This window comes from Tinamus guttatus, unplaced genomic scaffold, assembly GCF_059628265.1.
Source record: "Tinamus guttatus ecotype Peru unplaced genomic scaffold, ASM5962826v1 Tinamus_guttatus_pri_ptg000172l, whole genome shotgun sequence".
In the NCBI taxonomy this organism is placed as follows: domain Eukaryota; kingdom Metazoa; phylum Chordata; class Aves; order Tinamiformes; family Tinamidae; genus Tinamus; species Tinamus guttatus.
Window position 1 is genome coordinate 977,357 of NW_028288706.1, and position 21,247 is coordinate 998,603.

General features: G+C 54.1%; 1 protein-coding gene across 4 annotated transcripts in view; it reads right to left on the reverse strand.

Moving 5' to 3' along the window:
* Positions 1-661: 661 nt before the first annotated feature.
* Positions 662-21,247, reverse strand: part of LOC104578726 (ankyrin repeat and fibronectin type-III domain-containing protein 1) — a 198,532-nt gene continuing 177,946 nt past the window's right edge. For all 4 annotated transcript variants that reach the window (XM_088523017.1, XM_088523016.1, XM_088523018.1 and 1 more), the window contains 18 exons: positions 18,389-18,590; positions 17,833-18,040; positions 17,021-17,215; positions 16,667-16,780; positions 15,826-15,923; positions 14,382-14,472; positions 11,806-11,913; positions 11,399-11,498; positions 10,709-10,841; positions 9,324-9,443; positions 8,584-8,799; positions 7,919-8,085; positions 7,425-7,575; positions 6,394-6,562; positions 6,076-6,242; positions 5,515-5,725; positions 4,077-4,735; positions 662-1,885 (listed from right to left, as the gene is read on the reverse strand). In XM_088523017.1, the coding sequence (XP_088379143.1) occupies positions 1,598-1,885; positions 4,077-4,735; positions 5,515-5,725; positions 6,076-6,242; positions 6,394-6,562; positions 7,425-7,575; positions 7,919-8,085; positions 8,584-8,799; positions 9,324-9,443; positions 10,709-10,841; positions 11,399-11,498; positions 11,806-11,913; positions 14,382-14,472; positions 15,826-15,923; positions 16,667-16,780; positions 17,021-17,215; positions 17,833-18,040; positions 18,389-18,590 (3,397 nt within the window). In that variant the 3' untranslated portion in view covers positions 662-1,597. The remainder of the gene's footprint in view (positions 1,886-4,076; positions 4,736-5,514; positions 5,726-6,075; positions 6,243-6,393; positions 6,563-7,424; positions 7,576-7,918; positions 8,086-8,583; positions 8,800-9,323; positions 9,444-10,708; positions 10,842-11,398; positions 11,499-11,805; positions 11,914-14,381; positions 14,473-15,825; positions 15,924-16,666; positions 16,781-17,020; positions 17,216-17,832; positions 18,041-18,388; positions 18,591-21,247) is intronic.

The window sequence follows — 21,247 nt, forward strand, 5'->3', positions numbered from 1 at the left end:
AGAGCTGCCCTGTGCAGGACACGCTGCTGCCCTCCTGCATGCCCCAGGGCGCCTCTCCACAGCCAAAGCAGGGCGGCGAGCTCAGCGGTGCCTCGCACGCACCCCGAGGGCCACCGGGGCTGCAGACCTGGGCCTTGGTCGGTTTATGCAGACAGAAAGGGACAGCGGCAGCTACATGAACCTCACCTGCAAAGGAAAGCCATCCCTTTGCCTGGTTTAGTGCCTTTAGTGCCACTAGCTTGAAAATTCGTGCCAGTTGCAGCATCTAACTTCACCTTCCTCACTCTTCTCCTTGACTTTTTACTCTGTGGGAGTCTGTGGGACTGGATTTAACATTTAACTGCACATTTGCAGGTGTTTTGGCCCTACAACCATTGGCTTTCCCACAACACAAGAAGGTGACTGGCTTGGCATGCCAAAACTGATTTTTACTGACTTCCAATGCACTGAAGCCCAGAAAAAAAAAACATTTCCAAGATGTATTTTACTCCTACATGCACCATTTGCAAATATGTGTTAATGTAAGCCTCAACTGAGGTGAGAGCATCCCATTAAACTCTCCTGGGAAAGTGAAGCCGCTGTAATCAGAGTTGACTTGGAGGACCCGTGTAAAGGAAATGGACACCACACATCACGTTGCAAGAAGGACAAGAGTGGTATGTTCTCAGCAGCAGTCATCTTTACTATGGACCACATTAGATCAAAAAAAAAAAGAAAGAGAAGCTTGTTAACAAGAGACCTAGTTGCTAACAAAATGTCATCATGCTATAGGACGTACAAGAGAGGCAAATCACAATCACCAGAACAAAACAGCAACCAAGAGAGGAAAGGAAATCCCAAGGTGGTACTAAGTGTGCTGCGGTAGATGCCCTATAGCAAACCTCTAGTGGTGATAACAACACGTTGGTGTACATGTGCACGTGTGTCTGCATGGTTTCCTTTTGCCTTTGAAACAAGTGAAAAGGGTCTTCATCCCATGCACACCTCCAGCGTCTCTAGCACAATTTTGTTTTGTAAGGAAAAAAATAATCAACTGTGCCAAGAACGATGTGCAAGAATTGTTTCTCCAGGTACAGTGAAATGAGGACAGCTAGGAAAACAACCTTCTCTATGTGGTCCTTGTGCATTGCTCCCTCTCCTAATTAACACTACCACCCCACCCAGAGATCTTCTGGGGCTCTTCCTCCACTGAATCCCAAACAAGGATTTTAAGGGGGACAAAAAAAAAAAAAAAAGAGGAAAACAAAAGTTAGGTATTGCTTCTTCTCGTAATATTTTTCCACACTCTCTCTCCCCCCGCCCTTTCCCCTTAAAAATGTTTACTTTCAAAAATTCCATTCCAGCAAAGATTCCTCCCAAGCTCTGAGGTCTCTGCACTCCACCCTTGTCTTCTGCAGTCAGAAAAACTGAGTCTTGATGTCTCTTTGGTTAAAAAAAAAAACACACAAACAAATAACACACAGCCCAGTATGATCCTATTCCGCTCTGTGGACGTCTAATGAGAGGGTGTCTGTGTAAGAAGGAAGCATCGGAGACGAGCTGTTTGCTCATTGGAAGTTGAGGCCCCTCAAGTTTCCCCTGGTCGGCTCTCCTCCTCTCATACAGTGGTTGCTGGCCCATACTGGAACACCAGGGGGGAGGTTTCCTTGATCCGCACATAGAACTGCCCCTCGGGCCAGGAAGTTTGGAGGGAGAGAGGCAAGAAGTCATCAGGGAGCCACTGCTCACTGTCGTGGGATGCGAACACCAGTCCAAAGTGCTCCAGCTGCTCCTCGCTGTAGCAGAGGGCAGCCACGCTGCCCAGCACGCGCCGGGAGACATCGTTCATCTCGAGCACCACCAGCTTCACGATCTCCCCAGCAGATGTCTGGTTGGTGATGTGCAGCTGTGGAAAGACAAAGGTGGGAGAGATGGGTGGTAAGTGGGAGCAGCAAGGAAAACGGGGAGGGAGGAGGGACCCAGAGCCAGGAGGCAGCAAACGGTGCGTCCCGGAGAGAGGTGCGAAGGCAGCTCTCCACCACCTGCACATGATCCTCGGGGTTGTGGAAGAACAGCACCAAGCCTGGAAGCGGTGTAACCATGTGTGCGCTGTGCCGAGAGGACTGGATGGCTTGTGTCAGGGCCACTGCTCAAGCACGGCTTTCTTTTCTCCACTGCCCTCTCAGTGTTTGTCCTTGCACCTGCGTTCGGCTGTCCTGCATGTCCTACCTGCCTCACCTGCTCTGGCCAGCTTGTCCCACCTCCCTATCGCCCGCAGCGTTTGAGGGCTCAGCTTGCAATCTCCGCTCCTGCAAGCCTTTGGGCATCTGTTTCAGGTTGCTCTCGTGAGCAGGATCCAGACCTTCCAGCCTAGGAAGCAGCTAGGATCCGGCCTAGCTGAACCACAGCCACTCTGCCAAATTAGTGGTACTCAGCTGAAGCCCCTCTGGGAAGTGGCACTAAATTTAGTCTTGTTCACAGCATTTGGAGGTTCAGGGTTCTCCAAGCAAGAGCTATCTTTGCTCTCCCCCATCTCTTGGTTGAGGATTGCCCTCTGAATCCAGAATAAGAACCAGAAAATGAGCTCATCTGTGCTCTGGCTGCTAATGACTGTCAGGAGCGTGATACTTGGCTTCAAAGGCCCTAAGCCGGGACATTCATCCTCGCCCGGGCAAAGTGACGGTTTCCTTTGGCACATCCATAAGGGTTTGCGGAGCGCCGCGAGGCAGTGCCCGGCAGGGTGGTCCGAGCCCTCAGCCCACGTGGCCTCTGCCAGCTCGGAGCAGGCGTGCGCGGCGCTCAGCTGATTTACGCCAGCCGGGGAGCCTTTCCTTTGAACTTGGCTTGCTTGGAGAAGAACATCATAAAACGCTTTCAAGCAGGCGTGTCCAGAGCTTTGCAACATCAAAAGCCACGCGGGCACCTCGCCAGCATCCCGAGGGCTGCGCTTCAGTTGCATAGAAATCTATGGTAATTTTTCAAATGGAAAATAAATACTGCAAGTCAAATTTCCCTCTGCTTCTTGTGTTCCTGTTGAGGAAAGAGAAACTGGCTCTCAGGACTCCCCAGCAATGAAACATTAAGCCCAGCATGAAACGTTAAACCCAGCAGCTTCATCTGTCGTCCTTTCCACCCAGTCTTATGGTTGAGCCACACTGGGGCTGCTCTGTGAGACCTCTGCTCTAGGCAATGAGCACGGGGAATTTCCGAAGGGAGAATGCAGCAGGGGAAGGAGCTCCATGGCTAGAAGCAAAGGAGGCTGCGGAGCCAGAAGGGGACGTGGTTGAGGTCTGTGTCCTGGTGCATGACCCTGCTCAGCCACAGGAGATCCAGCCTGCACGAGCAAAGAGAGCAGGTGGAGAGGACAGCAGAGAGCTCAGCGTCTGCAGCTCTCAGCAGCAAAGCCCATTGCTGAACCGGAGAAGAAACAGTTTACATAAAGGCTCCCGCTGTCCCAACGCCTACAGTGAGCGTGCAGTTTTTGCTGACATCTTTTAAGTGCTGGAAAAGGGCTCCCCCGTACTCCTTTTCCCAAACACACACAGCTCAAGGGAGCAAAGCAGAGAACAAACGGTCAGAAAAAAACTGGGGGAGAGGCTGTGGACAGGGCAGGAGGATGGCTATGGTGCTTGGTCCAGCCTGCTGGATTTCAGCCAGGAGGCTGAGGAGCTTGTGCTGCAGGACCCAGCAAGGATGGCAGATCCAGGTGACCTTGCTGGCCTATTGCCCTGGGCGGCACTAACCCACTACAACCGCAGCTACCCAGGCCTGGGTCCCTCTGCAGCACTGGCAGGCTGCTCGGACACAGCTAGCAAGCCCACCGAGCCAGGCACCCCGTCTTGCTCTCTAGCAAGCACTGCTGGGAGCTGCTCCACACAGGGGCCCTTCCATCACACGGTAGAAAATGGGGCACAAGTGCTGAGGAGAGAAAAAAAAAAGCCTTTTCTGAATACCACACCAAGATTGTGGAGGACGGAGAGAATGTTCCCAGGCTAGCAGGCACAGGAGTCCTCCTTGCCTCCCTCCCCGAGCCCTGCAAGCCCTTCCTGCCTTGCCGCGGCCGGGCTGCACTCCTGCTCTGCACGGGGCTCTGATACCTTGACGCTCGTCTCTTTAGAGAGTCCCGTTTCGTATTGAGGGCAGACCCGCAAGGTGACAGAGCCCGGCTTCTTCCCTCGACTGGCCAAGCATCCTGGCTGCTCTGGTGGCTCTTGGAAGCTCCGAGTCCACTCTGCTGAGCGCGTCCGGAAGACGGGCTCAGAGCTCTCCCCGGCCGGGCTGTGCTTGGGGCTCAGCGCGGAGCCAGTCCCCAGCCTGAGCAGGCTGCAGGGGCCCGCTGTCCTGCTCTCTGTTGGCGAGCTGTCAACGGAGCCAGGACAGGATTTCCTGGCCACCTGGAAGAGCGGCTTGGGGAAGTCCAGGCTGCTGGTGCGAACACAATAGGCCTGACGCTTCTCCGTGATGCGAAGCAGCTCGATCTGCCGGCTGGGCAGGACGAAGTCGCTGTCGTAGAGTTCGGGGGGTGGCCGCAGCTCCTCCGGAGGCAGCGGTGGGGTCTTGAGTTCGTGGCTCTGCAGGACATCAGGAGCGCTGTCCCTGAGCGTGCGGGCAAGTCTTCTGCTGCAGCATTCGGACCCCGAGGAGGAGTAAACCAAATCTAGCTCCTTAGGGCTTTGGGCCCTGCTGGAATCATAGTCACTGTCTGTGGCCAGGAACACCTCCGAGGAGCCCTCCTCATCTGACAAGCCATGCAACTCTGTAAGGAACATAAGAGAAGAAAGCAGGGACTTAACACCTTGCTATTGGCAACCACTGCTGATGGTCTGAGTGTGGTTCTGAGTCCAGGAAGACCCCAGGGACATTATGCCCCTCTGTAAATCTGCACACACAGCGCTACTCAGAGGCTGCCTCGGAAGGTCATGGCCAAAGGCATCCACGACCATGACGGCACAACACACCCACTGCTTCCAAACTCATGCTCTTACCTGAAAGCAATTCTGCAGAAATTTAGCCTGGGACCTAAAAGAAGTCTCCAGCTCCCAGATGGTTTCTCCTTCAACTGCAAGGTGGGAGAAGATCTGCTTGCGCAACTCGAGAGTGCTTGGGAAAAGGTGTTTCCTGGCTGAGCCCTCTAGCCTCAGGCCCTCAGCTTGACCCACAGAACTTTCTGGCTCTTCTGGACTCCTGTACATGCAACTCCTAGCATGCAATGGTCATGCTAGGCAGCACCCCCTGGGCAACCAGGAGACACAGGCCTTTATCTTTGGCTCTGCATGGCTGGTGCAAGGCACTGTTTGGACTCCTACCAGCTGAGTGGAGAAAAAAAACACGCCAGGTTTTCAATCCTCGGTACTGTTAAAAACTCTGCAAGGGCCCTGTGCCAACTGTGACACTACACCCTCATCCTGCCAGTGCCATGTGGGTGACCGTAAGGGACACACCTGGCCCAAAAGCCAACAGCATCTTCACAGTCTTACAACCCTCTCAAAAAAGGCTTTGGTTCAGAGACCAGAGCTAAAGCCTAGGCCTCCTTACCAGAGTTGTGCTTACGGCTGGTCTCCGGTGAAGGTGCTGGTGAGGGAAGGTAGTCTAGGTGGGACGAGGTGGATCGTGTTTTCTCTTTCATTGCACTGCTAGATTCGCTGAGGAACCCGCTGAGAGACACACCGCAGGAGGGCTGCTTGTACCGGGCATGTTGCAGGGCATCCATAATCCAGCGCATCTCGCGCCAGATCTCCTCCATTTGCTGCCAAAATAAGAAATAAAGGATCCCTTTTAAAAATCAAAGAAAAAATAATAAAATATGCACAGCAAAACACAGGCTCCCACCACACAACCTTCCCAAGGGGTGAAAGCAGCAACGGGAAATCACTGAGCCAGCAGATCCTACAGTACTCCTCCCAGCTGGGAAGATACAGCTTCAATGGGAGGGAGCAACCCTCCCCTTCAGGAGGACCTGCCTGCAGATGCTGGAAAGCAGGGTGAAGCATGACATGCCCTTTTGCATCTCTATCTCAGAGCACTCCTGGTATGAGACAGAATGGCCATGTCTCCTAGGGCACCATGGTAGCAAGGCAATGTCCCTCCTCTGTGTACCTGGATGTAGTCCTGGATCTGCTGGTGCCTCTGCTTTGCCGTGGTGAGCTCTGCATCAGAGAAGGCCTCCCTGAGGCTCTGCTGAGACAGCAGCGACTCCAGTTCCAGGAGAGCAGACACCTGGCAGTACTGGGTGATGAACTCCCGGTCGTATGTGAAGAAGTGGACTGAAAAAAAACAAAAAGAAAAAAAAAGGTAGGATGGCAAAAGAAAAATAGCAGGCCTCTTGCTATGGATGCCTCCATTCTCGTGAGTCCCGGTTCTTGCTGCCCACCCAACATGGGAAGCAGGCATTGCTCTCTTCTAGCCTCTTCTTACCTAGCTCAAAGATCTGCAGGGGCAGTGTGAGGAAGCCAGAACGAGGGGTATAGGGATTGTTCTGGCCTGGAGCAGTGCAGACGTCATCTGATGGAGGCAGCAGCAGGAGGAAGGAGACCTGACCCCCAAAATCCAGCACTTCCTGGCTGTACAGACGGAAATCTTTGGCCTGAAAGAGTCCATCCAAAAAACACTACAGGTTAGAGCTGCAAAGGTCACTGGTGCAAAATCCAGCTGTTCTCTGTATGAGGTCTACATGCTGCCAGGCATGGAGGAGCCACTCTGACCATGCCAGCTTCTGGTGAGATAGGGCTCTCCGGTGAGTCCTCATCCATAGAGGAGTCATCAGGGATCATTCTCAACTGGGAGTCACTGCTTGCTTCTGTGATAATCCAACTATTTCTCCTAACAGTTTCTGAACTACTGGTCAAAGTCTATTTCTCTTAAACAGAGTCTCAGGGAAGACCCTCCAGAACCACCACTGCTGATCTCAACCCCACTCAGAAAGATGCTTTCAAAGTTATCCAGCTAGAAGTACGTGTCTCTGTCACTGGAGCTGGTAGGAACCTTCCTATGTTTTTTTGCAGTGTGGTGAAGAAGCAATTTTTTCCTACGCAGTCTGACCCAGTGGGCTGTAACTCCTTCCTAACCCTCCTGTTTCTAAGGGGCCAGGGTAGGCTTGTCTGCTCCTGTAAGGGCTGAGTCAGTGACCAGAACACATGAAGGTGCTGGCAGGCCACAATGCAACCCCAAATTCAACATTTATACTCTAGAGGTGCAGATGAGAGTAAGACAAACAGCTCCCGTGAACACACTGTCCATGCCTCTCAGGGATCTGTCCCATACATGCTTGCTACACACCTCTTGCTTTCTATTTGCATGGCTCAAAAGCTAGTCAATGCTTTAAACCTCCAAAGAGGGAGTTGTTCCATTTCAGGGGACTGTGGTGCCCTGCCTATCACAGTGGCAAGGGTGATACTACACAGCCATTGCCTTTCTCTCAACACCCAGACTCTAGCTCCTGCCCGTACCTCCTGCAACGGGATGTTGAGCAGGGTCATCAGCTCCTTGATGGCTACTTGGAGCTCCTGAAACAAATGGTTCTGGGATGTGTCAGCCTCTGGCTCTGTGGGAACAGGCTCGTCCATGCTGACCATCTTCTGCAGCCATTCCCACTCCTCCCTGGAGAAGGACAGAGACAGAAACATGCAGAAGGGAGCACCTTGGGGTAGCCCTGAAGACATAAGCACTATGAAAGCTGGGTTTGCTCAGTTGTTCCCCCCGTACTGTGGAGTATCCCTGGGGAAGCAGAAGCTGAAGTTGTAGCAAGGGACCTTGGTGCAGTCCAGCTCTAGAGTGCCCTGCATGGCAGGGAGGGTGGCTGAAAGGGACTGTTAAGCTCCTTCCAGAAACCCAAGAAAAGATGCAGCAGGCAGCTGCGAGAGGTGTTTTCAGGCTGGATTAGACACGGGAGCCTGGCTGCCAAACAAAACTGCCCTGAGCGAGCCGGCCCTGCAAGCCCCACCTGGAAATGTTGGGGTTGGAGCGTATCTTCACGTGGCACAGGATGTTGGGGAGCCGCTCTGGCACCAGCACTCGGATCTGATCCACAGCGCTACAGAGCTTCAAGTAGCCCAGGTAGAGGCCGGGGGAGAGGGCATGGCTGCTCCTCCGGTGGTAAGCCAGTTTGTCCTGAGGAGAGAGGACACTGCTGTAGAAGGCAACCCCTGGCAGTAGGATTCTCTCCCTTGCCCTCATCCTGGGTGCTGTGACGGGGCAGTGGCAGAGCAGGCACAATCTGGTGCCACGAGGCTGAATCCTGCGCTCCAAGCGCCCACTCAAAGCGACGGCGCTCCCGCAGGCTGGCTGAGAGCAGCGGGTCCTCTGCCAAGGATCAAACCTGCGATAGCCGGGGCTCTGCTTTGGCCTTTCCAGCCTAACGGGGAGCAGGAAGCGCTGGCAGCTTCACAAAGGAATCCCTTGTCGGGCATCCAGCCCCACGCTGCCATCCCCCGTCACTCAAACAGTATCTGCCAGCCTTGAAAAGGGAAGCGAAAGGAGCAGCTGGAATAAAAGAGCTGGACCAACGCACGGGGGAAACGACTGCAGCAGCGCAGCCCCTGCGCTGCCGGCTGGGACGAAGCCCTCGGCCTCCCCCTCCGCCTGTTCCCTCGGCAAGGCAGCCGACACCTGCACCGTGATGAGCAGCGTGTCCAGAGCCGTGGGCTCTTCTGGCGATGACACGGACTTGCGGCTCGTCTGCAGCTTGCAGATGGGAACCCAGCGGACGCTCTCAAAGGTCTGGTTGGTTTTCACCTCCTTCAGGGTCACAATGAGGATGTTGCCCTGCTTGTCTTTGATGGGCTCAAAGAAGACCTGTCCCAGGTCCTGGATTCCCAACAGCCCCTTTGGATAAAGAGTCGGAGAAAGAGCAGAAAGAAAAGCGATAGGTCAGGGGATGTTGTCGAGTAGTTGCGTTCTGCAAGATCTGAGCAGGTGGGGACGGGACAGGACAGTGGTCTCATCTCTCTGTCTGCTGGAAATCAGCCCCTCCTGCCATAGCACAACACTGGAAATTGCATTTCCCTCTGCAGCAGGTTTTCCCTAAGCCTGATACCTAGTTATCCCTGTGACCGGAGACATGTCAATGAAGACAAGGCAAAGGTGGCCAGTATTGCTGCTCACCTACCCACCCCTTTGGCCAGGGAGAATAGGTATCTGTGTCTTTCTGCTCTGGCAACTAGAGCTGGCAGAAGCTGAGGATCTGCCCACACGCGGAGTGTCCACGTGCAGCTACAAAGGGATCCCTGCTCACTGTGGCACCTACAAAGGCATTTCTAAACCTCCACAGCTGGTGCGAGTTATGCTGGGCGGTGTGGGATGGGAAAGGCTGCGCTCTCCCTTTCGTGCTCCCCTGCACCTCTCCTCACCTGCATTTGCGAGGCGGCCAGCAGCATCTTGAAGCGCGTTTGCAGGATGCAGGAACAGGACGACTGGGAAACGGTGACACACTGCCGCAGCCACAGGACCTCGTCCCACATGCACGACACCTGCAGCGCACCAAACAGGCCGTCACCAACACCCAGGGCTGTGAGCTGGCTCACACAGACGCACTTTGGGGAAATCTGTTTTCCTTTCCATGGGAACCGCATTGGGAACATGCACCAGTGCATAGCACCTTTCAACAGGAGCAGTGCCATTTCTCAGGCTGCACACATCCGGTTAGCTCAGAGGTGTCCCCAGAGTCTGTACCAAAGGACTAGGCTATCTAGGATATCTAGGCCAGTGCCCGCCTAGATATCTGACTTTATCTAGGAGAGAGACCCTTTCAAGTCTAAACAGAAGAGAGTCAAGAGGTGGCTTCCCCCGCAGTAGGGAAAAATCATCCAGCAGGAGCTCATTTTGGGTCTGAGCTCCCACCCCTGCCTTTTTTAAGTCTAGTAAAAATTAAAGATGACCCAACAGCATGTATGTCCTGCTCCTTTCAGAAAAAAAACAGCTACTGCAACAAAAAGCTGTGGTGAAACAGTTAAATAAGAGGCTGCCCAGTGTCTCTGCAGAGAGACAGTGCATCAGCACACACATGCATGCAGTGGCATGCAGCCTGTCCCCAGCAGCATCCGATCTGCCTCTGCAAGCACAGTCTGTGGCTGTCTCCCAAACTCAGGCCTTACAGGGCTAGGCTGTAGACATCTTTCCCCAGTGGTAGCTCCGTCCCTGCAGAGCCCTGGCAGGCTGCAAGCCTGCGAGCTGCTCATGCTGCAAAGCGCCAGCACCCGGGCCACCGAGGCGCTGCCAACAAGGGGACAGCGGCGGTGCACAAGGGGACTGCGGTGGTGCATGCACCAAGCTCTCCGCAGTGCACATGAGTGCGGCAGCACAGAGGAGGTCCCAGAGGCAACGTGGGGAAGCCCAGGAGCAGCCAGATGTTCTGTCGTCTGGTGTGAGTTACTGAAGTAGCTCGGGCTTACTTCATCCACCTAGGGTGTCCACTAACGTGGTGCAGCTGTTCCCAGCCCCACTGCACTGGAGCTCCCTGGAGAAACCCAGCCAGTCCCGGGTGAAAGCTCCGCAGTGGGCACTGTGCTACCTGCTGGGGAAAGGAGCTGGCCAAGCACTGGCCTGCAGTGAAGAAGGGTGCAGAAGCACCTGATAAGCTATTGCAGGGAAGGTGCTCTGCACACCAGGACACGTTTGGAGAACACAGAGTGCTCTGCCCTTGTCTCACTGGTGTGCGGGGTGGTGACAACTGCTGTGGCTGTGACAACTGCTGCTGTGCCTCCAGTACCTATGACAGGGCCCCTGGGCCAGTTACCTTGGTAAACCACAGAAAATCCTGCATGAGCAGACAGGAGTAAGTGTCATCTATCTCCACAACAGGGATCTGATCTTCGTGGGTCACCAGGATGTTGTCATCCTTGTAGAAGACGGCAGTCAAGTAAAGACCCCTGCACAGAGAGAAAAGGCAGATGTGAAGGGTTGCCAATGGCTTCATTTCCAAAGAGCTCTTTTTCAAGAGATGTCCTGAACCAGGGTCCTGAGCGAGGGTCTGAACTCTTCTCTGACAGTCTCATGGGCAGCAGAGTGGCAGGAAAAGTGTGTGCCTGGTATCAAACAGGCACGTGGCAGCACAGACTTAAATGGCAGGTCTCAGTGACCAGCTCTGACGGATCTGATTTGGAGGCAGAGAAAGGAGGTGGTTGGACTCTAGAGAAGGGCAAGGCATGGGATGACGCTTGGGGATAGTGGAAGGGACTGTTGGCACTGAGTGCCCCTAGACTGGACTGGGCACTGCTGACTGGAAATGAGAGTGAGACTGTAGCAATTAGGGGAGACATACTGAACTTCTGAGCAGTGAGCCTGGTCCGCATCTCCAATTCGGAGTAGCAGCCAACGACCCCAAAGAGGCTCAGGGCAGGCAGGGACCCATCTCTGAGCACCCTGCAACAGCCCAAGCTGGGCAGCCCTACCTCCCTGCTGGGAGCCGCGCTCTGCAGCCTCTCACCGCTTCAGGGTCTTGAGGAACTTGCTGCCAGGGTGGAAAAGGTGTTTGAGGCTCTTGGAGACCGAGTGTTTCCGGCTCTGTGGCTGGTTCTTGCAGGGTTCTGCTAAAGGGAGAGCACGAGATGAAGCACAGGGCGATGCACACAAGGCCTGTGTGCGTTGGCTGCTTGTGCCGTGATAGCGGCATGATCAAACCGAAGCCTCTTGTGCTGGGAAGCTCCCAGGGCTGGACACATAGGGAGGCCAGTACCCCCAGTGAGGCTGGTCCTTTCTGCAGGAGGGGAGCTGTGTGCTCTCTGTGCTCTGTCCGCGCCAGCCCCGCAGAGCCCAGCACACACCCTGCCCCACGGTGGCTGCTGCCGCCAGCCTCCCCGGAGCTCGGCACGCTGCCCTTGCACCCAGGCTCACCGTGGCAAACGCAGTGCTGGTGGACGGTCTTCACCTGGCTGAGCAGCTGGTCCAGCGCCTCGGCTTGTCCCCTTCGCCGCGGCGCCCGGCCGTCGTACTCACGCCAGTCTGCGGAGAGAACCCAGCGCTACTCCCTGGCCACCCCTGCGCCCGCTGCAGCTCTAGCGCCTGCAACCCGCGGGGCTGCTTGGAGGAGAAAACCTCCAAGGAGGTGGCATGTAACCTCCTGGCAGCCCCTCTGATGTGTCCCATAGGCACAGCAGGGTAGAGCATGGAGGCTGCCATGGGTCCTGGGGTCTACAGCACCCTACAGAGGGGTGGGTTGGGTTGTCCTCTTCTTCTTGAGCACTGAAGATCAGCACCTATCACTATCTATCCAAGCAGCAGCCGTCGGGCTACCAGCCACCTCATAGGAAGCAGTAGCTCACACACAAGCTAGAATTGGCCAACAGTGGCCAGCTGGAGGAGATGACCATGGTAACAACAAGGCCATGCCCATCCCTGCTGCTCTTCACTGGTCTTATAAAAAGGAAAGTTCTCTCTAGTGTCTTCCTCCAGGTCTTCCCTGGAGCTGAAGTTCTCTTCAGGGAAGCAGCGAGACCTTAACTCATCTAGATAAATATATAAATAAGCTCTCTAGCCAGACCCACCCAGGTTTGAGATGGCAGCAGGGCCTAAAGATGGGGCCTGAGGGCTCTTTTACATTAGCTTTACCTTAATTGCTTTAAACACCCCCCATCCTGCCTGCTGCTGTTTTCCATGGAAAGTTCAGCTCTGTTAACTTTGGCTAGGACTTGCCACTATTTTTAGGAACTTTAAAAACACCCAGGGAGGTGCCTGACTATATTCTGCTGGGCTAAGGAGGGCTCTTTACTGGAGGGAGAAATATTAATGCAGATAAAAATAATAAAAAAACAACAGTCAGGTCTGATTCACTCTGGCTTCCCTCTTATTTCTGCACTGTGTGGATATTGCTCACAGAGAACTTGACCTGTGCTGGACAGCAAAGGGACTTTTAGAGTGGGTGCAGACATAGCTGACACCCACTGCCAGGACAGCATAAAGCCACCTTAATGTGAATCTATGTGTAGGCTCCTTTTATGCATTAAGACATATGTAAAAGTATTTGTGTTGCTTTCCCTATAGGTGTTACAACGCTCATGTAGCTGCAGCCAGACCTAGGTACTCTTTCTGTATATAATGCGTGTATGCATCCAGATTGAGACCCATATCCATTTATCTATTTCTAGATGTACATCTTGATCTGTACCTAGTTACATAGTTCTAGATGTACATCTAGAAATCTCCATTTCTATTTCTAGCTGTAGATCTGTATGCTGCAAGCTAGATACTAGCAGACAGCTCCATTGTGGTCTGGATGGAGCAGCACATCCAATCCCGTGCTGCAACTCCTGCGTTGAAGACTACACTGATGGCTGCACATCCAGCCCTCCAACCAGATGGACCTGCTGCTTGGTCTGATAGTTTTTGTGTCCTGCTGTGAGAGGTTTTATGAGGTCTCCAGGGAGGTGGAGATGAGGGGCAGGGACCCAACCGCCCGTATCGCCCTTCATTCCCCAGCTCTGACCCAGTCGCGATGCACGCGCTAGCAGCAACTGCTGTCCCACACCGCTGCATCAAGGCAGCTCAGACAACAGGCCTATGCTTCACCCTTGGAGGCTGCTCTTTCCAATTTATTTCTCTTGGCCTGTCTTCCCGAATGCTCTGGGGCTGTCTTGTTTGAGTTGGAATTGGGTGCTTTCTTTTCTTCCCCCACGTGTCCTGGTGCCAGCACGGGGAGGCGACCGCTGGCAGCACAGGCAGAACCGGCGTGCGGTCCAGCAGACAACCGCATCCCAGTCGAGCACCGGGGAAGACGCGCGGCTCCGCGGGGTAACCAAACGCTGCGGTGCTGCCGGAGGGCTCCCGGAGCCGCCGACCTGCGGGGCCAGGACAGCTCCGAGCTCTGAGGTCCTCAGGAGGGTGTCCCGAGGCTGCGGCTGGCGCACCCTGGCACATCGCTGGCAAACAGTGATATTTTGCCAGAGCTTGGCCACTCTGGGGCAGATTTCATTGACCCTCTAAGCAAATCCCTCCTCCTGAGAACAGCCCCCTGCTAAATTAGAAGCCCGTGCTAAAATGCCAAGTGGTGTTTGCCCTTTGCACAAAGAAACTGCTGAAATTTGTTTTCCTTTTCATTGAAAAATGCAAAATACTCTATTTCTCCTATCTGCCTTCTCAGGAATGGCTAATCCACATGGCCTAAAACCATTCAGCTTTCACTAGGGACATTGCAAGGTAAAAAGTTCACTTTTGCTTGACCAAGTTCCTATCAGCTGAAGGCAGCATCACCCAAAGGTAAAACATAGCCTCTCCCCCTAGCCTTAAGGCCCCGCTTGAACACTCACAACGCCCAGAGTTTTAGCATCCATGTGTCTGTCTGAAAGGCCACTGTGCATTGTCCCCAGGCCGACGGGCCCTTGACGTGCCAGAGCAGGGAGCCTTGGCATCTCCAGGCCCACTCCATCCCCAGCCCGATGCAGAGGCTTCCACACGCACCTCCTCATCCGACTTACTTGAGGGGATGGCAAAAGGGGGCACCGAGCTTTGTGGAGGGCCCCAGCCCTTCATGTTGTAGGCAGACACCTGGACGTAGTACGCCGTGCCCTGCAAGGAAGGAAGCAGCGCTCAGTACCACTGGCACTTCCATCACACGTGTGCAAGGACAACCTTGCTCCCTTCCTCTGCCTCCCTTGGTGCATCATGGAAACTACTCGAGGGGACCCTTGTACCCCAGATCACATGCATTTAGCTCGCCTTCTTTCCCCAAAGCAGCAGAAAGCTCTTGTTATTGGACCCTTGGTAATCTGCATGGCTCTGGTGGGTGTTTTGGAAAAAGGAGGAAGGACGAGATAACCTGAGAATGCCCAAGCGCTGGGAGATGCTTCAGCCCCAAATCTCTGAGCTCCTGCAGCACAGTGGCATAGCAGAGCCACCTTCCCAGTCGGGGTGTGCAAGGATTCTGAGGATGGAGCATTGGTCCAATGCTCACAAGAACCTTGGCACTGAGATGGTGATGAAAGCCTCTGATTACCATTCATCCAAGCTGCTGCACATTCTGAGGCCTCAAGGAGCTCATGAGCGTGGACGGGAGCCTGTGCAGCGTGACTCATGGGCCTGGTGCAAGCTTCTTGCAGCAGCAATGCTCAGCTCTCTGCTCGAGCCCCACCAGAGCTGCTCTCCTGCCTGCTCATGGCTCCGTCTGTCTTTCCTGAGCCACTAACCTCCCCCAGCACATTAACTCTTGCCACAGGATGCTCCAGGTTGGTCCAAATACTGCTATGCTACTACAGCCTGCAGTTCTCCCTACCCAATTCCTCACTCTCTTGTGTTTTCCTTGCAAGACTCATCTGCCTCCTCCACAAAACATGCTGGTGGCAGGGATCCGCTCCAAGGCTCCACTCCAGTGTGCATGCATGGAGAAGGACTGCAGGCTGCCAGGAAGGGGACAGCTGACAGGCAGCCTGAGCCCTGCAGTTCTCAGAGAGATAAAACTGTGGGGAGCCCTGGCCCAAACAACCCCTTTGACCTTGTTAAGCTCTCAGAGATGGAAATGGGCTGATTCTCCTCTCCAATTAGCTATGGGACTGGTGAGAGGGTTTGATCTTTGCAGGTGGCAGAGGAACAAGTCGCTGATTTATTGGCCAAGAGGAGCACGGGTGGAGACAGGAGCGGGCCGGGGGACAGGAGATAAATCAGACGCTTAGTGAATGGTCCTGTTTTCCCTTTCTCTAGAGGATTCCCTACACGCTGTTTGCAGGGGATTTCCCTGCCACTAGCACTGTGTCTTGCACAGGCAGCTACAGATGCAGCGTGGGGGAAAGACAGGCACCTCTCCTAGCCCCAAGTTCTTGCTCACAGGCTGTGCAGGAAATTTCATATACAAGGCAATAACAATAACAATAACAATAACAATAATAATGAAAGGCCACCTTTGCCAATCAGCAACTGACAACTCACCGACACGAGTCCCCGGATGGTGAAGTGCAGGTTTTTCAGCTTGTCTATCACGGCCTCTCCCAGCGGTGGTGCGAAGGTTGGGGAGCAGCTCCACTCCACTGAAATGAGAGAGGAGTCCGTGCGTCCCTCGGCAGCCTCAGTACTGAGGCCAGAGACTGCCGTGGGCACAGAGAGGGTCTCAGAGCCCCGCAGCTGCAAAGGGACTGCCTGAAAACTGAGTGTGGCCTCTGGCCTGGACATCTGCATAAGTGGGACACTGCTGAGCAAAGACAGCAGGAGGCACAAGGAGAGGGACAGCACAGAGGACTGTCTGGCACCCCGTGGACTGTGACCCATCCCCTGAGCCATGTCAGACAGGGTCAGTGCCTTCATGAGCCGAGAATAAGCACAGAGGTGGAAAGGGAAAGATAGATGGGTGAGAAAAAGGTGAGAGGGACACAACTTGAATAAACAGATGTTGGTTCAGGACTTAGTGGTACTTGATAGAGGAGAATTCTCCCAGAAGCCAAACATATCTATGTTTAAATGCTTGGGGAGAGCAGCAACAGATGTTAACACCAACTGGGCCTGGAAGTGGCAGGACTGCAAAGCTCTACAGCGTGCAGGAGAAAAGGGTGGCAAACAACAGGCATCCTGAATTTTGGCTTGGTCCAGGATGTTGATTCAGGGCAGATGCAACAGTTTGGATGGCAGCCAGGCCATCTCTGGGATGTGCAGCCCTAGTCCCTCCCAAGCACTGTGGCATGTTTTCCCAGCAAGGAAGTGCACAGGGAGAGCGCTCCTTCTGTGTCCCACTCGTACTGCGGTGGGCAGCAGTGACGCGGGGCGCCGAGAGCCAGACCTTTGTACTTGGTGACGACAGCGGAGTTGACGCTCAGGGGCTCCCAGAAGGTCACGTGCACAGAGGAGCTGCTAGCCACAGAGAGGTGGACATTGCTGGGGGGGTCCGGCACTCCTGGGGATGCAGAACGCAAGGACGGTTACAGCAATGACCATCACCCCCGGCCCTTCACTGCCTTGTGTCCCTCCTGGACCTTCCCTCCCCAGACCAGGGTCACCTTCCCAGAGCCAGTGACTGATGTACAAGCCTCCAGACTGCAGGGTGCTGGATGCTGCAGCGCCTGCGCTCCAGCGCCAGACCCACATATCGCCCCCTCGCACGCGTGTCCCCTCCGTCCCTCCAGCCGGCACTCACGGGCGTGCTCAAACCCGGCCTTCATCCGCTTGTACAGCCGGTATCGCCACTCCCAGGCCTTGAGCTGCTTCTCCTTCTCAGAGCAGTCAGCGTTGGGAGCCTCATTCACCACTTGTGCTGTCAGCTCGTTGACACGCTGCTCCGCTTCCCGCACCAGCGTGGAGAGGTGCAGGGAGCGGCTCTCCAAGCTCACGACTGGGGAAGCACACAGGCAAGGACGGGCAATGTTGAAAGGGAGAGAAGACGATTAGGCCGTGCCCAGGTCCTGCTGGCACCCCAAATCCCCGTCTTCCCCACGGTCTACTGCTCCTGGACACGTGAGTGACTCCATCACTTGCCCAGCTCTTCACCTCTACCAGAAGAGTGGGGCTCACACCCAGTGACAGCCTGCACAAGCCGCAAGCACCTGGGGACAGCACAAGGGAGACCCCACCTTGCCCTGGTCCTGGGAGATCCTGACCGCAGCATGTGCTTAGGCTCCAGGGAGACTTCTGCTGTCCATAATAATGTAGGTCCCAAGCCCTCATCAGCTCCCCTTTCCTGCTGGCTGACCAGTGCTCGGCTGATGCAGCATGGACACGGCCAGCGCTGCCTGGGTGCGGAGGCTGGCACCTCCACTGGCACGCAGGGCAGAGACACCAGCCATGCTCTGAGTAGCTCAGAGAATGTCCTCCCAGCTGCCCAAAGAGGAGAAGCTTCTCCCATCCTGGGGATAGTCGCCTCACTCAGGCTTTGTTATCCAACGTCCCCAGTTATGCTGAGCTACAGACCCCGGAGACATGGCTGGGGAAGCTCACCCGATACCAACTTACAGTGTGGGCTCTCCTTTGCTCCTGCTTGGAGCAGTGCCTTGGCTATGGGAGCGTTGTTGGTCATGATAGCAATGTCCAGGGGAAGCAGTCCCTCGCTGTTCGGGGTGTTGAGATCCAGCTCCTCGGGGCTATACTGCTTCAGCAGCTCCTGGACCCTGTCCAGATCCTGCAGCTCCACGGCCTCAAAGAGAGCGGCATTGCTCTGGATCTGGACAGAGCAAGAAACACAGGGTGCCTGAGCACGAGGGACTGTGCCTTCATCCCACCCAACACCTCAGGCCATCACCAGCACCACAGAGGCACCAAACAGGGCGGCTGTCCCTGTATCAAGGCACGAGTCCCTTACAGACACAGCCAGTTGAGGAACCCCTTGGGCCAGCTCCAGCTAAGCTTGCTGCAGCAGGGCTTCATTTCATGCAGCCTTGGACTTCCACCCCAAGGCCAGCACAGACAGCAGCACCACCCACACCTGCATCCCTCTTCCCCATGGAACACGGGCAGGGCCATGGAGTGACCACTGCCAGGGCTGCTGCACTGCTGCTCACAGGACACGGACCAGGTAGGACTTGCGGAGCTTCTCCTTCTCGCTTCTGCCCGCCAGGCCGCCCTCGTCGAAGGACGTGTAGTTGACGCGGAATTTCCCTGACAGGTTTCGGTAGAGCCTTTTGGCAGCATTAGGCGAGGAAGGGCCTGGTGGCTTCCTGGCCTGTGCCAGCTGGAGGTCCCGCATCTGCTGTGTCATTTTTGGGGAGGATGACCTAGGAAATGGAGAAGAAATGCGGGGTAAAGAAGGCAGGTGAGTATCCAACCCAGCTCAGCTGCAAGAGTGCACCAGAAAGCCGAAGGCAAGCAGTCTGTGGCAGCAGGGCTGCTTTAAGACTCCAGAGAGGAACCCAGGACAAGCCAGATGTCATCACTTCTGCTTCAGGGTGCCACCAAACACAGGGAAGATGCAAGGTGGGAAGTGATGCCAGTAATGCCCTCATGTATGTGTCATCAAAAAAGCTGCTTCTTCCCTCCTCCTCATCGCTGTCTCTTGGTCCCATGGGGGTCTGTTTGCACAACACCTGCAGGTGAGAGATTTCCTTCCAGTCCAGGAGTGAGGGCTCGCCTGTTCCTGCCTGCTCTTGGAGCCCAGACAGACATGTGCTTGCTCAGCCACCACAGCGAGTTCAGCTCTGCAACCAACCCACCAAACTGGCAAGAAGCTTCTTTACTCCCAGGCTCTTAATGTCCAGCTCATGCAGAGAAGAGCTGCATCTTGTCGGGGGCTGTGCAAGCCCACTTGGTACCCAGGCTCTGCGTGCTCCAGTGCCAAAGGCAGCCCGTGTCGCTCCTGGGCACGCTGCAGGGGAGCGCTGCCCACTGCAGTCAGCTCATGGTGGCCTCATCGGAGCGCTCTGCACTTACCTTCCTAACAGGAATCTGTCTCCTGCTGTTTATCACCATCCCTGAGCTCTCTTTTGTCTCACTGCTACATGGGGCTTTTGCCCATGTGCCATCTGTTACAGAACCAAGTATTTTTACTGGCGTCAAACATCTGATCCCCTTATTGCTGCAGCCAGTGGCACAATTCTCAGGAAGGGAGCAACAGGTCTAACGAGCACTTAGTCTAACTAAGCTTAACACATTTTTTTTTTCTCATTTTGACCTCATATCCTTGTGTATAAGGTCAGATCTTGGGGGGCAGGTCTTCCCCGGGTCACTTCATTGGTTAACTATCAAGCAAGGGTTGAGCATGATGGAAAGCAGGACAGTTGTCTAGAAGGTCATGCCAAAATGCTACTGCAAAGCTGCTACTGCGATGATGATGTTCATGAAGTAATCATGAGAAAGCAGGACATTTATAACAGCCACACTATGTGCTCCTCATCATCCTGATTTCAGATTAGGCACAGTGGGCTGCAGAAGTGATTTAATGATTTTACCTTTTATTGCTGTGATAAATAAACGCAGTAAATGGTGAGGAGGTTGGCTCCTGCTGGTCACTTCACCTCACTGGGTTCAGTAGAATGTGTTAATGGGGCCTGAGCTGCAGTGTTGAGCTGCTGCTCTGGATTTTTTTCAGGGGATAAAGTGTTCTCCAAATGTAGGGCTTTGTGTTGTCCAGTTTATGGAAACAGACCCAACAGATATACTGAGAATATCAAGCACATGAGCTTTGGAAGGCAAGTCGAATCTCCACGTTCCCTCGACTGCCTGATCAACCTTGTCTCAACACAAAGGCTAGTTAAATTCATGCAGCATCTTACTGTTTCTAACAGATGACCAAGGGCAGCAGCTCTGCACATGGAAGAGACTGGCATGAGTGGCATCACCATGTGGGCAGAGACCTTGTGTAACACAGGAACGGTGGCGTGGAGAACCAGCTCTGGGCCAATTAGGGCGCATCTGGTTGTGCATGCAGATTCCTCAACTTAAGGCCATGCCTCCTCTCATTTCATCATGGACATAAAGAAGCTCCTGGCATGGCCAATACTGGCATGGCAGACCAGCTGAACCCCTCCAGTACCAAGGTGCTGGGGCTTGACACTTGGCAAATACAAGACCCCTCAAATACAAGACTCCTCAAATACAAGACCTCTCAAGCCCAGACTTGAGAAGCTTCATGCAGATCTGTTGTCACTGGTAGACAGAAACTCAAAGAGAAAACCCAGTGATGCCCTTCCAGGAATGTCACTTCTGCAGGAAAAGTCAACCAGGAAGATAGGTTCTGGCCCAAGAAGCCCAAAGAAGCAAAGTATTAACTGATATACTTAGGTAAAAGAAATAATCAAAAGATTCAAAAGATTCTGAAGCAAAATCTTGCCCTTTCTCTCATACTTAAAAGCTCCCTGCTTTTTTTCCTTCATTTCTTCACCCCCAGTTAGACCTTGGAGGTCCTGGTGTAACGGGACACTGCTGCATGCAAATCTGCAAAACCAACATTCAAAAGAGCAGTGTGCTTTGGAAGTGAGCAGGGTAGTCTTTTTTCCACCAAATAATATAGATGGCAAATGATCCAGTACAGGCAGACTCCAGAGTCTGGAGGAAGTTATTCAGAGGTAGTAGAAATAAAAGAGAAAGAGAAATTTGTCTCCATTTTCCCTCATCTGATTTGCCTGTAATGAGAAGTAAAGAGACGGAAATTATTCAGAGCTCAGGAGTGAACATCAATCTATATTAAACCGGCTGCCCCAAAGATAAAAGAGTTTCCTGTCCTGTGGTTATGACTCATCTGGCCTCAGTGAAGTGGTCCTGATTTATCTAGAGCTAAACCGTGTGGTGGAGCAACTGATAGCTGCAAACAACCCCCGCGGATGCCGTGTCCTCACGGTCCGACCAGCCAGCGCGAGCTCACCCTGATGGCAAAGCCTCCTCCTGCCAGGGCGGTGGTGGGAGAAGGTCAGAGGAGCCAGGGGCTCTACAATTAGCT